General features: G+C 41.5%; 1 protein-coding gene across 1 annotated transcript in view; it reads right to left on the reverse strand.

The window, feature by feature from the left end:
- The window catches only part of CERS6 (ceramide synthase 6), a 229,234-nt gene that overhangs the window by 145,188 nt on the left and 68,548 nt on the right, over positions 1-15,498 (reverse strand). Inside the window, exon 3 of the mRNA XM_054043615.1 lies at positions 11,185-11,315. Within this exon, the coding sequence (XP_053899590.1) occupies positions 11,185-11,315 (131 nt within the window). The remainder of the gene's footprint in view (positions 1-11,184; positions 11,316-15,498) is intronic.

Raw genomic sequence — 15,498 nt, forward strand, 5'->3', positions numbered from 1 at the left:
TGCACAGTGGCAGCCACTTATCCCACATCTAGCAACATTTTCTTTACAAACCAGTTCCCCTGGTTCTTTCTGCTTATGAAACACTGGTTAGTCTTCCACTGTGTTAGATGAAGTGTTTCAAAATTTCTATTGACGAATCAGAGGCTTATACAGATCTATAATGCCATGTTCTGTTGCTTGCAAATCGAAGCTCACTGAATCAAACAGAATTGTAATGGAGTTGCTTCCTATTACTTCACAGCTGACTAAGCAGCAAGGCATAACAGGGGATGGGAGTTTTTAAAGCAGCTCTGACGGGAGAGAACATATTGGTCAGTTGAAAAGCCAGCTTCCCAAGTCACAGTAACTTCAAACGGTACCTTCAGCAACTTCAAAAAAACTGGGGAGTAAAGCTTAGGCAGCTTAACTTTGTAGCTCTTGTACCTGCTACAATGCTTAGGCTCCTGCAGTGTTTAAAGCCTGCAGCATAAGCCTTTGGAGGGTTGGCAGGACTTCAGAGTGCCCCAACAAGATTAGTCCGAAGGACCCCAAATCCAACTCATTATGATCCATGCCAGGAATATTTCTTGTTGTGTACTTTTAGGTCCTCATGCTGTGTTGCCCAAAACAAATTTGGGCCTGAAAGAACTGCAGCTCTGCCACATGTTTCTAAATGGGTCTTTTAACCCACTTTTTATGAGGACGTCTATAAAGCTACTATGATATATGGAGAATTGGGCCATTTTAGAAAAGTTGGCTTTTCAGCTGAATAAATTCCACACACCCCAACGTTCCCTCCACTCCCCAACACACAGAGTCACATATTTTGGATGCCTTGAGTGGGCCAGGGCTATTCAAAATTCAGGTCTGGGAGCATATTGCCTTCTGTTTTTCTGCTACTGCATTAATGTATCACACACACGAGTTCCGATGCATTTTGTCAGGACTCCCACCTCCACAGATCAGAATTCTCAACATCCAAAGCAGCTGTCTCCATTTTCCCCCAGTTTAGGCTCTTGTATGTGGAATTATCCTGCTATTCAAGGAAAGTGAAGAGAACATCAGGTCACAAACTACCATAAAAAATTTACATGAAGGGTATGACAAACAGTTCTCTTTACTGTAGGACTTACTGTAATATTTCACTTGGAAAAAAGATATACAATTCAAAACAATAAAGAAGGAGTAGCAACCTTAGTTTGCTTTCTTGGGGAGGAGAGTGCTTGAGGATAGATAAATTCTGTCTATGCATGTTCCTTCTAGAAGAGAGAGCCCCTTCTCCTGCATGCAACCACTGGTAACCCATTTGTTTCAAAGACAGGTGAAAAGGCCCACTGCTCTTCATTCTTTTACATTTTCATTTTTTCACTCTCATTTGTCCTCACAGGATATCAGGGTTGGAAGGGACCAGCTAGTCCAACTCCCTGTTCAAAGCAGGACCAATCCCCAACTAAATCCCCAAATGGCCCCCTTAAGGATTGAACTCACAACCCTGGGATCAGCAGGCCACTGCTTAAACCACTGAGCTATCCCTCCCTCCATGTGTTTATTTATTCTACCTGAGGCAGTGTGTTTGGTTTGAAGCGTGTCAGAGACTCCCCTTGGGATAACGAGCCTGGTGCATATCAATTTCTTTGTTAAATTGACGAACGCATATAAGCTTGCAGCGTCCAGCGGGCATAACTGGATACTGCAAGACGGAGGTTCCTAGTGTTGTGTCTTGGACTGGAGATATTGGCTAGTGTCATTCAGTTGCACAATCCAAGGAGCAGCTTACATGCCCCAGGAGTGGGGGTTCTCACAGCAGAGCAGGGCAGGATAAGGCTGGCTGGCTCCCAGAATTAAGGAGTGGAGGGACCTAGCCAATCACCGGTCCAGGTAACACCAGGGGAACGTCACACTCCCCTCCCCTGTTCCATCCCTCTAATCGTTGTTACTCTTCTCTTTATCTTTTCCAGTTCTAATATCTCTTTTTTGAGCTGGGGCGACCAGAAGTACACGCAGTATTCAAGGTGTGGACATACTCTGGGTTTATATAGACAATGGGTTTTCCTCCTGTGACGTTACCTGATTAAAATATGACCATATAGATCATTGTTGCAACCACTGTTATATCCTGGATCAATCGGTCTTCAGCTGTCATTAAGACTGCGCTGATCACAACATGTCCTCCATTCTTCTCGCTTTCTTGCCTTTCTTCTCCACGTTCGTCCGAAATGTTTAACAATGTCATCTTCCCATCTTCTTGAAGGCTGATCAGGTGGTCTTTTCTGTTCTCGCGAGTACCACTCAGTAATGATTGTGGTCCACCAATTGTCCGTGAACCGTGCTATGTGGCCCGCTCATCATATCTTATTATATCTGCTTTCCACGACAATATCTTTCACACCGCTGCGTTCTCTAATCATTTCATTTGAGATATGATCCAGAAGGGAAATTCCCAACATAGCTTGTTCCATTACCCTTTCAGCTACCGACAGCCGCTGTTCTTCTCTCTTCATCAGTGCCCACGTTTCATTGCCATGGCTGGCAGCACTGTTGAATTGAAGATATTTGTATGCGTAGTCTTGTCGATTTTTCCTTTGATGATGTCCTTGATGGAATTAAACACACACCATCCTGCCCGAATCCTTCGGGAGAGTTCTCCATTCATGTCTTGGCGCATATTAACTTCTTGGCCCAAATATACGTACTGTTCCACTTCTTCAATTTCTTCTCCTGTTACCGTTATTCGGGCTTTTCGTAAGATGCCTGATCGCATGTATTTCGTTTTGCAATGGTTCATTTTCAGACCGACCTGACTGCTTTTCTTGTCAAGTCTTCATAGCATGCTCTGCAGTTGGTTGGTGCTTTCGGCAATTAGTACGATGTCACCCGTGAATCTGAGATGAGATAATCGTTCTCCATTTATATTATCACCACTCCTCCAATTGATCTTGTTCATAACCATTTCAAGGCAGGCAGTAAATAGTTTCGGTGAAATCGTATCTCCTTGTTTTACGCCTTTCTCGATTGGGATGTGGAGGGGAGTTTTGAGGAGAGTAATGTCTGTTGTACATCCAGTATTCACTTCCTTCAACAAACTGATGTACTGCGTATTAATGCCCTGCTCTGCGAGCACCTTTAACATTGCGTTGAGCTCGACGCTATCGAAGGCCTTTTCATAGTCGACGAAAGCAATGTACAGCGGGAGTTTGTATTGGCTAAGGGTAAATACATGGTCGATCATGCTGAAATTTCGTCGAAACCCTGCCTGCTCTCTCATCTGTTGTTCATCCAGACTCTGCAAGAGTCAGTTCGTTATCACCTTTGTAAAGAGTTGATAGATATGAGAGAGCAGGCATATAGGAAGATAGTTCTTAAGATTTTCTCAATCCCTCTTCTTGTACAACAAGATAGTATTCGACTCCTTCCAGCTTGATGGTATTTTTCCTTCTTCGAGATATTGACTGAATCTTAAAGCGAGGGCCTTCCAAAGTTTTCCGCCTCTTGCAGAAATAATTTCTGATGTTATTCCATCTTTGCCTGGAGCTTTTCCCTTCTTCATCTGGTGTAGTGCACTTCAGACTTCGCTGATGATTATTGGGGGGACGTGTTCTTCTGACTCTTGGAGCGTTGGGAGAGGGATGTTGATTCTTGATTTGAACAGTTTTGTATAGAACTCCTTGCAGACCTCCTCCATCCCTGCTCTGTCAATTACTGTCTCTCCATCCTTGTTCTTCAAAATTGTTACGCTCAATCTATACTGCGCCAATTCCCGCTTGCATGTCCTGAGGCTCTTGAGTGATTCAGCTGTTTTAAGGAGCTTTTCTTTCCAGAAGTTCTCAAAGTCGTCCTTCAGTTTTTGCCGTATAAGCTTGCACAGAATGGAGTACTCGAGGTTGTTATCAGAGCTCCTTTTCATATTTCTCCACTTCTCTAACAACCTTTTTGTTTCGTTCAAGATTCTTCCCTTTGCCTTCTTCATCTTTTCAATTTCAGCTGCTTTTATGCAACATCTCAGGTTGTCAGCAAAGATACTATAGTCCTCATCACACTTTTCCGTCTGGCTCCAGTCAAATCCAGAAATCACTTTCTTCAGCTTTGCTTCATCGAATGTCTTCAGGCGCTGTTTCCTGATTGCCATCTGTAAAGCTTTCTTTTGAACTACTTTGTCAAAAATCAACTTCGCTCTAAGCAGGCGATGGTCACTGCCAGTGTTGAAGGGCTTCACCACAGAGATGTCTTGAACGATGCACCTTTTATTGACTAAAATATAGTCGATTTCATTCATACTCTTTGCGTCTGGTGCGATCCACGTCCACCTTTTTGCAATCCTCTTTTTGTACCAGGCGTTTGCCATGTACAGTTCTTTGTTTCTGCCATCGTTACCAGCCTTTCTCCTCTTTCATTTCTTTCGCCGCTACCGTATCTCCCTATGAACTTTTCACCAGCTTTCCCTCGCCCGACCTTAGCGTTGAAATCTCCCATTGTGACAGTGTAAGTGGACTTTTGCGCGAGGACTCTTTCGAGCTCTTGGTAGAATTTTTCCACTTCTTGGTCCTCACTTGCACTTGTGATAGCGTAGGCCTGGATGACCTTGAGGATAGTTTTTGACTCCATCTGAAGATGCAGCACACTAGTACATGATGATATTAGCTGGCATGATATGACTTTCGAAACCCAATCCTTACTGACGATTAATCCGACTCCTCCAACGTTTCTAGCGCCATCTCCCTTTCCGAGCCTCACAGCGCTTCCATCCTTCCAGTTGACTTCCAACTCCTTCTTTCATCGGGTTTCGCAGATACTGAGGATATCGTATCTTATCCTTTTCTTCTCCTTCTCCATCAGATGGCTTAATGTTTCCTCCCTCACCAGCGACCTACAATTGTAAGTACACACAGTGAGGGTTGTCCTTTTCCATGTTGGCCTAGCACCTGACATTTTTAGCAACCTCTCGTCGCTCAATTTCCACTCCAGCACTGAAGAACGGTTTGATGACACGCAGGGAACTAAGACCCATTTACTCATGTTGTTTTAGCCTTTAACTTTAAGCCATCCCACTGACTAGGCGTGCAGGCATACGTACCTCCTCAAGCTTAGCTAGCCTTCAACCTCTAAGGAGAAGGAAAAACGCTCTTTCCTCTGAGAGAGCAATCCCCCTCCTTGGATTGGATAGTCCGACATGTAGCATAGTTAGACCTACCAAGGCCCCACTATCATAGTTGTCAGATGGCCACGGTCACCGCTGCAGCACAATGAGGCACTGAGGTACGATTTTGCATTGTTATATATTTGCAGCAAATATTGTACAAAGGATGTCGAGTGAGATGTATATGAAAAGGTTATGATTTGCTGGTTATGCTTATGCTGTCTGTATGCACGTATAATTTTTGGATGTGAAGCTATGAGAATTGGTTCTATATAGACACTCCCCGGGTTACGCAAGACCCAACTTATGCAAATCCACACTTACGGAAAAAGTTCGTAAACTAGAAATAGGAGGGGTTGTGTTTTTTTGGCATAATGGTCAGAGATACGTTTACGACTTATGCAAAATTCGAGTTATGCAAGGCATTCCGGAACGGAACGCTTGTGTAAGTTGAGGAGCGTCTGTACTTGGATTTCAAATGTTTGCTCCTGGGGGAATGCCCACAAAGTAATTAGCCAGCACATCTTGGAGGAATTATTCAAATTGAGTAGCCCATTGAAAGAACATTTAACTGACAATGGACCATGGGAGATGCCTATCTACACTTAATGAAATTTCCTGCTGTGACTAGGCAAAATGCATGGACATGTGACTTGCCCAGGTGACTCCAAACTCCATCTTGTTGCTGTAATTTTCCACAGTAAGAACAATGGAATGCCCTCCAAAAGCTATAAAAGGCCCTGGCAACACCTCCATTTTGTCTTCATTCCTGCTACTTACCTCTGTAGGAACTTTGCTACAAACTGAAGCTCTGAACAATAGACTGAATGACCCATCCAAGCTGTGGATGTACTGCAGAGACTTGACTTAAGCCAGCAGTTAATTCCATCACTGCTACAAGCCTGAATCAAGAACTTTGCCATTACTGTAAATAATTGATTCCTTTAACCAGTTTGAACTCTCACCTTTCTTTCTTTCATTTTATGAATAAACCTTTAGATTTTACATACTAAAGGATTGGCATCAGTGTGATTTTTGGGTAAGGTCTAAGTTACATATTGACCTGGGTATGTGGCTGGTCCTTTAGGATCAGAAGAACCTATTATTTGATGAGACTGGTTGTAAAGAACCACTCATCTCTGAATCCAGTGTTTTTGGTGGTGATATAAGAACTGGAATGCCTGAGTAAACTGCCTTTAAGTTTTCTTGGTAGCCAGTGTGGTGAAACAGGAGTTTAATTTTGTGACTGACTTGGTATATCTTATAAAAGAATAACCACCAGTTTTGGGTTGTGTTTGCCCTATTTCTCAGCAGCTGGTCCTCAATTTGGCATTCTCAGTTATGACCCACTAAGGCATGGTTACACCTCCCCAGGGCATAGTTTCAAAAGGGCTGATTGGAAGTGGGTCATTTGCATTCCCCTTACACCCAAATACTTCCTAGTAAATCCACTTCATACATATTGGTCCCAAAAGCCTTTGAAGTTCATAATACCTTCCAGAGAGTGCATTAGCCAGTCTCCTAGAGAAGTTACATACACACAATTCCCCAATAACACATACACAATTGCATTTTTAATACAATCGACCCCAAAGGTATTAAACCTAATTCAACAAAGTTCAACCTAATTCAGTAAAGTTCATTCAGAATATTGCAGGAAATGATTAGTCTGTCACAGTCCCTTCTGATTTCCTTGTATGCCATGTACACACAAAACGGAGCGTGAGGGTCTAATCCAATTTGTGTTGAAATCAATGGAAGTAACTTGGAAGGTTCTAGGGGAAGCTGGGTCAGTGAGGGAAAAGGAACAACAGAGAACAGCAGCAGTCCAGGAAGCCAGGATGGAAGAAGATCCCAAGCCTACTTAGCATGTACAACAATTCCCCATAAATTCTCTACCCTTAAATCACTGGACCCATTATGAGGAAAGGGCCAAGGTCTGTGGCTTTTTGCTCCAAAACAAATTCCTACAAAGCAACAAAAGAAGAGGCAGCATTAATTTTGCATATTCACTCGGCTTCAGCTAATACAATCAGGTTTATTACACGCTTAAGCATGCTGGAGAATTGCAAAAGAGCTGAGGTTAACATTATTGGGTGCCCTTCACACTTACCACACAAAACCTCATTGCTAACTCTCACGCGCAAGTTGTAAATGATCGGATTACGGATGACACAACCGATCTACCTGTCAATACCTAAAATAATCATCATTTGGACACTTTTTAAAAAAGAAACAAAACTGTTCTTATTAAGTGATACCACAATACCTCAATTTTCCCCCTACAGTTTGCCAGGTTTTATTTATTTGGTCTCAGGTACAGGAATTTCCATGGCACTCATCCCCATAGTATCTGAACTCCCAGACATACAACAAAACAGAGATCTTTCCCTCCCCAAAGAAAAGTTTTGAGAAAGACAGAAACATACACGCACATGCTCTAGAACAGCTAATAGCCGAGCAGTCGGGGTACTCAACTGAGATGTGGGAGACACAGGTTGATGTCTTGCTCTGCGTGATTTGAACTAAGGACTTGACTCTAGGTAGCCCATCCCAGGTGAGTGCCACAACCACCAGGCTATAGAATCTGTCTTTCTGCACCACCCTTTGGAGCTGTTCCACTTTGTATAAATAATTAGTCACTGGGCCACAGAAAGAGACTGAGTCTATAGCCCAATGGTGTGTGCCACGACCACTGGGCTATTGCCTATTATGGAGTGGGTCGCTTTCTCTCCAGAAATTTAGTCATGGACCTAGAAACATTTGGTTTTGACAAAACAGCGTTTTTCTATGGGGAAAAAGAGGTTTGTAAAAAAAAATTTGATCTGCTCTACATTTGATAAATGTGCTTTTATTTTATCTCCAAAGTGCAGTAGATTTATTTCAGTTGCTGGCAGGGATGAGATTATCCCTGGAAGGACAGTGCCAGAATTTGGTCAAAACTGTATGAAGGAGATTGCGGTTACCTTGCCGTAGCTCTATGCGTACTTGTTACTTAAGGGAACATCTCAAAGGACCCTGCTGTGCTTCGCTGTGGATACTGGAATATTCAGCGAATCCCTGCTACAGCAGATTTGGAGCCAACCCCTTCTCTGTGAACATGTGCTTTATGCAGCCTGGCATTCCAAAGCAGCTGCCCACACATGGATTCTTCATCTACAAATGGCGATCCCATTAAATTAACAGTTAAGCATAGTCCACAGAATTGGGGCAGAGATACTTTTTTTCTTTTTACTCCAAATTGGCTAATCTTTCTGATTGGGGCAATACTCCAGGTGCCCCAATGTAGATGGATATGAATTGAACTAGACAACAAATGATATTGGGAAGGGAGAGTCTACAGTGATTTGGCACATTATTCAAATGAAAGTCCAACAACTCTATCCCTATTAAATAGATGAGCCAAAAACTGGACATGCCACTTTGCTGCCTGGTTACCATTTGACGCTATATATTGCATCATTTCTGATATCACTGACAATGCTAGCATGGTAACAGGTTGCTGGGCATTCTGAATGCTGGAAGAGTATATCCTCACACTATCTGTACGTGTGTGGCCAATTTCTGCCCTTGGATAACACAAGCAACAGCCACTTGGAATCACATGCAGACAAAATTTGACTCTGCCGAGCCTCTACTCAACTGTTAATATTTACCAGAGATGTCATTTAGCTTCTTTTGGAGCCGCATGTATTATTATTATTGCTATTAAATATTTATATCGTATGAGTGCCCAATGACTCTTGAATGAAACTGGCACTTAATTTTTTTTAATAGATTAACTGTCTTGCTGTTACATTACATCTTGGTCTCATTTTTGCACTTTCTTTTACTGAGGAGTTTTAAAAAAAAATTAAGTCACCTCTCCCCCCGCAAAAGATGTTATCTCATTACTGCACATTTTTTCCCAGCTGCATTGTCCATGCTTCAGACACCTTTTGCCCAACGTAGCTCAAATTCAGCACCAATTACCCCCTGTGAAATCAATGGAACTGCATAAGCTGTAAGTCAGTGATGAACCTGCCCCAAAACGAGTACTCTAGAAGTATCCTTCGGTGTTGAATTCAGCTGCAAACTCTTCAGTGCTTCCCTTCCACTTGCAGAATGAAGAGCCAAATTCCACTCCCAGTTACACTGGTTCAGGCCCAGCGGTGTAAAAGAGCAAAATTTGACTCAAGTTATGGAACCGTACATCAAAGAGCTAAAAATACAACGTATGAACAGTAGCAAAGGTCTAGAAAGCTGTTAAAATCCCTGTCCTTTCCCAGGTTAGCGCTAGGGGGATAGTATACAAATTACAATCCCCAGGGAAAATTAACTGAAATCATTAACAACAACAAAATGTGATTCTTCTGCAAATTAAAATGATTAAGATCACCAGCTTCTGCCATCAAAAAGATCCAGAATCTTACCCTGGTATTACTAAATATTAAAACAATGGATTTTATCTGTAAATGTGAAGGAAATGAATTAAGAGCTCTGATGAATAAGGGCCTCTGTTTATCTAACAGGCAATTGCACTGGCACAATTTGTCATGTTTTATATGACAAATCATTCCAGCTCTCTGAGCTTAGATGGCAAATCTGTTTAACAGAAACACCTCCAGACTTTCACCCCTCATTCAGTCCTTGTCTCAATATAAATAAAAGGCTGCTACTAGTGTACCACATTTGTGTTTGTTTTGAGAATAAATGTCCAGATGAATCAACTGTTATTTTTAAGAGTCAGATTCTGACCCATCCTGCAGAGGAGTGAATGCTAAAGCAAGGTTTAGGAAACCCTAAATAGAGAAATAATATAAAATACAGAAGAGAAACATGCAGTGCAGTAAGGTCTGCTGAACAAGCAAAACCTGCTGACACTGATTCACAGTATTTTTAAAAGCACCTAAGGATTCTCAAGAGCCTCTTTAATATTTTATCCTCAACTCCAGCCTTGGTTTTTCTACTTCTGCTGACATCTGCTACCTAACGGCTTTCCCCCGACTAACAGGATGCACAAGTGGATTCTTGAGCCAGCAATAATGTAACCGGTATACCAGAAAGGGTGTGTTGGAAATTGTATGCCCAATATTTCTTTCCTGCCGCCACAGTGCTTGTCACATCTCCCGACCCCAGAGGGAGTAAATCTTGCCTCAAATGTGTGACCTTCCATGTCTATAGAGCAACATGTTCCTCGGTACCATTGGGCTGGTTCTTGGAATGAATCAGAAGAAAGCAACAGAAGAATGTTCTCCCTTCACATTCATTATAAGGTAACGATCTATCACTTAGTTCCTTTTAAGAAAAAATTGCTCTAATATTTTAAGTAGATTTAATTTTCGAGGCTCTTTCAGTACAGATTAAGCATTAAAATGCTTAATACAGCATGGAAATGTAATTTAGATTCTAAAAACAATGGGGTTCTATCTAGCAAAGGCTCGATATGAGAAGATCTGTTTTTAAAGCGAACAGGCATCAGGAAAGATTTCCTAAAGTAAACTCAAGTACATTGCGGAATAACCTCCCAAAGGAAGTGGGGGGGGGGGGGGGGGGCTTAAATTGCTCAGACTTATTAAATCTGGATCAGAAAAAAGTGCTAGAAAATGACAGAACAGGAAACCATCCTGCTCTGATAACAGGGATGGGCTAGGTGACCCAATATGTCTTCATGTCCACCTCCCCATCTCTAGCTTCTTTCAAATTATATTGCTTCAAAACTGTGATATAAAGATGAATATCTCATAGCTACAAATAAGTTTTTCAAGCAATTTTGCCCCAAAGAACCAGCTTGCCACGCCCATAACTTTGCATCACCACTCTCGTTTTCCTCTCTGTGTTCTAGTGTCTCTAAACTTCCCCCAGTTTAATTTACATGCATTGTTTCAATAACATTCTAAAGGATCCTTTCAGTATATTCTTGCTCCTGTGCTCTTCAAGTGCCTATCTGATTTCCTTTGAGAAAAGAAGATTCTCTCAGTTCAAGGATAAATTAATTCCTTCATTTTGAGGAGAAACATTACAACCGGGGCACTTAACAAAGGAAGCCTATTAAAAATGTAAAACATGCAAGAAAGAACACAGCTCCTTACATGCTCTCACAGAACTTTGTAAGAGTGCTGGGCTTTTCCTGGTTGCGTCTTTGTCGAAACCAACGCTGAATACTGCGTACATCCCAGTCCAGCTGCTTGGAGAGGCCTTCCAGTCTCTTCTCATCTGGATGCTACAGAACAAAAAGTGATAAAATGACTGCAGGTGCATTTTATCTTCATAAAAGATATCATAATATTGTTTTATATTTAGACCCCTAAGTCTGGTCATAAAGAACTCAGTCCTACTGTATGACTAGGACTTACAGGCTCTACCCTAGCTCTCTGCCAGCCTCATGGACAACTGGAAGTACGGCAAAGTCTCTTCATACAAAACACCTATTGGTGGATGTATAATCAAAAACAGTACTCTAATAAAAGGGGCTAAGGCAATGCAGCTACATAGAGAAGTTTTAAAAGTTATTGGGGAAAACAGGAGGTTACAAATTGGCTTGGCAGAATTCAATTTTATATATATATATATATATATATATATCAGTTTGATGGGTAATATCAATATTTATTTTTAAGCTTTTTTTTTCTATTTTTCATCTCTTTAAATTTTCACAGTTGTACAAAATTAAAGGTGAGTCAGACAAGGGAGTGATCAGACAATTATTTAATGACGGTAGATGTTGAGATTCAAAAAGTTGAAGTTTTATAACCGTTAAAAACACAAATTTTCAACACATCAGAATATACAAAATAAATATCCTTAAATCAAACTCTATTAGGTTCTCAGGTAGCATTTTTCTTACGTTTTCTTATTATCAATGGAAATATATTTCTTCAGCAGTGTGTGTGTTTGGTGAATTCAACATTTTCTGACATTTACCAGTAAAAAACTAATCTTTCCACGCCTAGTTATAACTGAAACCTTTTCTGCAACCTCATCTCTAGCACTCCCTGCCTATCAAATGCTATACACTCCTTGAGCAATGGGGCCTGCAAAACTGCTCAGCATGAACCTTGTCTCTTTCATCACTCTGTGTATGTGTAACTGATGTAACTGTTGACATGAACAAGGGGATTGTTCAACTGACACAGAGAAACACATTTTCCTATACATTAATATTCAAAAACTACACTTTCTATTTTTAAAGTGACAGTTTCAAAGGAAGTCACCTTAGCAACTGAGACAGACATGCTCAGTAAAATTAGCTTTAAGTAGTCATTTTCAACAGCAGCAAACATGACTGTTACTACATTGGAGTAGAGGTTACGCTGCATACTGTAGCACGCATAAGGTGAAGGAAAACTGAAATTTACTGGACTTGAGCACTACATGGGAAACAGGGGAAGGGGATACATTTCAAATTGTCTGTTGATGCTCTGTGTACAATATTCCACACTAAGTACATTCCAATGTCACCCATCACATTTTTTAAAAATTATCCTGATAATTCACTCTGTGCATCTGTTTTCCTGGGGATAAGATTTGCTCCAATAAGCCAATTTGATATGGTGGATGAAATGCAAGTGCTGCTATAGTTAAGACTGTGTGAAAGTTTCCATTATATAAACTCCTAAAATTCCATGGATTAATAAACCTGAAATAAAATCCCCTCCAGGCTGAAATTTGGTATCTGAGTCCCCAGAAAAGGGAACAAGGGAGAAAAGGGTATTTTTTCTTTAAAGCTGAATTTTAATCAGTTCAGTCATTTGTTTTTCTTTTTAAAAAAGTCATTTGGAGTCGACACCCATAGGGCTTATACAGGCAGAGCATTAACTGTAGCCAGTGAGAGTTTTGCCTGGGTACAACTGTAGCATCTGGCACGTAACAAAAATGACCAACTTGCTGGCAGTGGTTTGTAAGTGTGGCTTGCCAAACAGCACGACCAGGATGCTGGGGTGGGGCCTGGAAATCAGCCCCCTGCTCTGTGCAGTCATGGAACTTAGCCAGACCATCACAACTTGTGGTTCACACCAGACACTGGACTAGTAAGCATGAAAATGATCCTCCAGCACCTGCCAGAGGTTCATCAGCCAGTTCCTTGCCAGAGTGTAAGTATCTACATTCCTTTGCAGCTCTAAGTGGATTCCCCATTCTCCGTTATATTCTCACTGGAGCTAGTTCTATGCACCAGCTAACATAACTCAGCAGGGATTAGACTGAATCTTAACACAGAGAAGCCCTGTATTTTTCTACAGGATCTCTGAGTCTATTATTCTAAGACACCTTCCCTTTCCCCCTGAATCTGAGAGGGAGTAGATGTAGTGGGCCTTTCAGACAGGCAGGTGTATCTGATCCACCCTCTGCATGTATGCTGCCAAAATGAGCCAAAGCAATGTGAGCATGGCACCTACGCTTATTAGAAGGGTAGACTACCAAACCAAGAAGGAAATCAGCTCCCCTGACGCAAGATGCGTAGGCAGGCGGCCAGCACCTAGAGCTCTCCAGGCATATTTCATCCTCTTCAACACCGCCTCTGGTAACTTTAACCCTGAAAAAATGGCCAGTATAAAATCCTGATTTTGTTCTTTGTGAAAAAGATGCCTGCAAAGCCACAGGCCAGCTGAGATGTGGTGCTATGTTCAGCTGCAGGTTGGTGTTAATGTAAAATGGGAAGAATGACTAAAAGCAGAGGAAAGCTTCCTCTCGTGATATCTGTCCAAACGAAGTGGGCATATGCTAAGATCTTTAGACGAGGATAACGACACCTGATCATCACTGCATTCTCGCTGTCTAGCCTGATCAGGAGGATCAGACAGTGTCAGAAACTGCTGCTAGGACAATCTGTAAACATTTCACCAACAAAATCCACAAATATGGAAACCCACAGCCTTTATCTGAAGGGCAAGAGAAAATTAGCTGCACAAAGGGGCAAAAATTAGTTTAAGGCTTCCCTATCATTTTGCTGTATCCTACAGAATTCCACAAGTTGCAAAAATTCATTGCTAAAAAATATTTTCCTAGCTTTTTCTAATGCGAAGAATAGCCATCACAATACAAATAGATATCAGCCAACCAAGAGAGCCCCATCCTTCCCAATTCACCTGAGAGTTGTAAAACCCAAATCCAAATCTGGAACATTGACATGCTAACATTACTGATAAAGAATAACATTTCCCCACATTTGTCCAACCCCCTCTGACCTCCCCCCACAAAAAATTAAAATACAAAAATGAATGTTAATATAAGCAGCCACATGATACCCATGGAGTATTTTCTATTCCAGTTTTCCTGGTTAAATGTGTAGCTTGGTATGATACTGTCATATTCTAACATGTATGCCATGAAGGGCTTGCCCACGTTGCAAAGCTAGCATGGGTAACAGACTCTTTACATTTGCATTTTCTGCTTTTAACTGTGAAATCTTAACATTGCATTAATAGTTACATAAGAACATAAGAACATAAGAAAGGCCGTACCGGGTCAGAGCAAAGGTCCACCTAGCCCAGTATCCTGTCTACCGACAGTGGCCAATGCCAGGTGCCCCAGAGGGAGTGAACCTAACAGGCAATGATCAAGTGATCTCTCTCCTGCCACCCATCTCCATCCTCTGACAGACAGAGGCTAGGGACACCATTCCTTACTCGTCCTGGCTAATAGCCATTAATGGACTTAACCACCATGAATTTATCCAGTTCTCTTTTAAACTCTGTTATAGTCCTAGCCTTCACAACCTTCTCAGGTAAGGAGTTCCACAAGTTGACTGTGTGCTGCATGAAGAAGAACTTCCTTTTATTTGTTTTAAACCTTCTGCCTATTAATTTCATTTGATGACCCCTAGTTCTTGTATTATGTGAATAACTAAATAACTTTTCCTTATCCACTTTCTCCACATCACTCATGATTTTATATACCTCTATTATATCCCCCCTTAATCTCCTCTTTTCTAAGCTGAAGAGTCCTAGCCTCTTTAATCTCTGAGGCTTAATTTGGTACATAATGGGCCAAATTCTCCTTTCATTTACCCTAGTACAGAAACCATGTTGACTATTGCTCAACAGTTTATGTTTTTCTATGTGTCGGACAATTTTATTCTTAACTATTGTTTCGACTACTTTGCCCAGTACAGACGTTAGACTTACCGGCCTGTAATTGCCAGGATCACCTCTAGAGCCCTTTTTAAATATTGGCGTTACATTAGCTAACTTCCAGTCATTGGGTACAGAAGCCGATTTAAAGGACAGGTTACAAACCTTAGTTAACAGTTCCGCAACTTCACATTTGAGTTCTTTCAGAACTCTTGGGTGAATGCCATCTGGTCCCGGTGACTTGTTAATGTTAAGTTTATCAATTAATTCCAAAACCTCCTCTCGTGACACTTCAATCCATGACAGTTCCTCAGATTTGTCACCTACAAAAGCCAG

This window comes from Malaclemys terrapin, chromosome 11 (genome assembly GCF_027887155.1).
Source record: "Malaclemys terrapin pileata isolate rMalTer1 chromosome 11, rMalTer1.hap1, whole genome shotgun sequence".
Classification (NCBI taxonomy): Eukaryota; Metazoa; Chordata; order Testudines; family Emydidae; genus Malaclemys; species Malaclemys terrapin.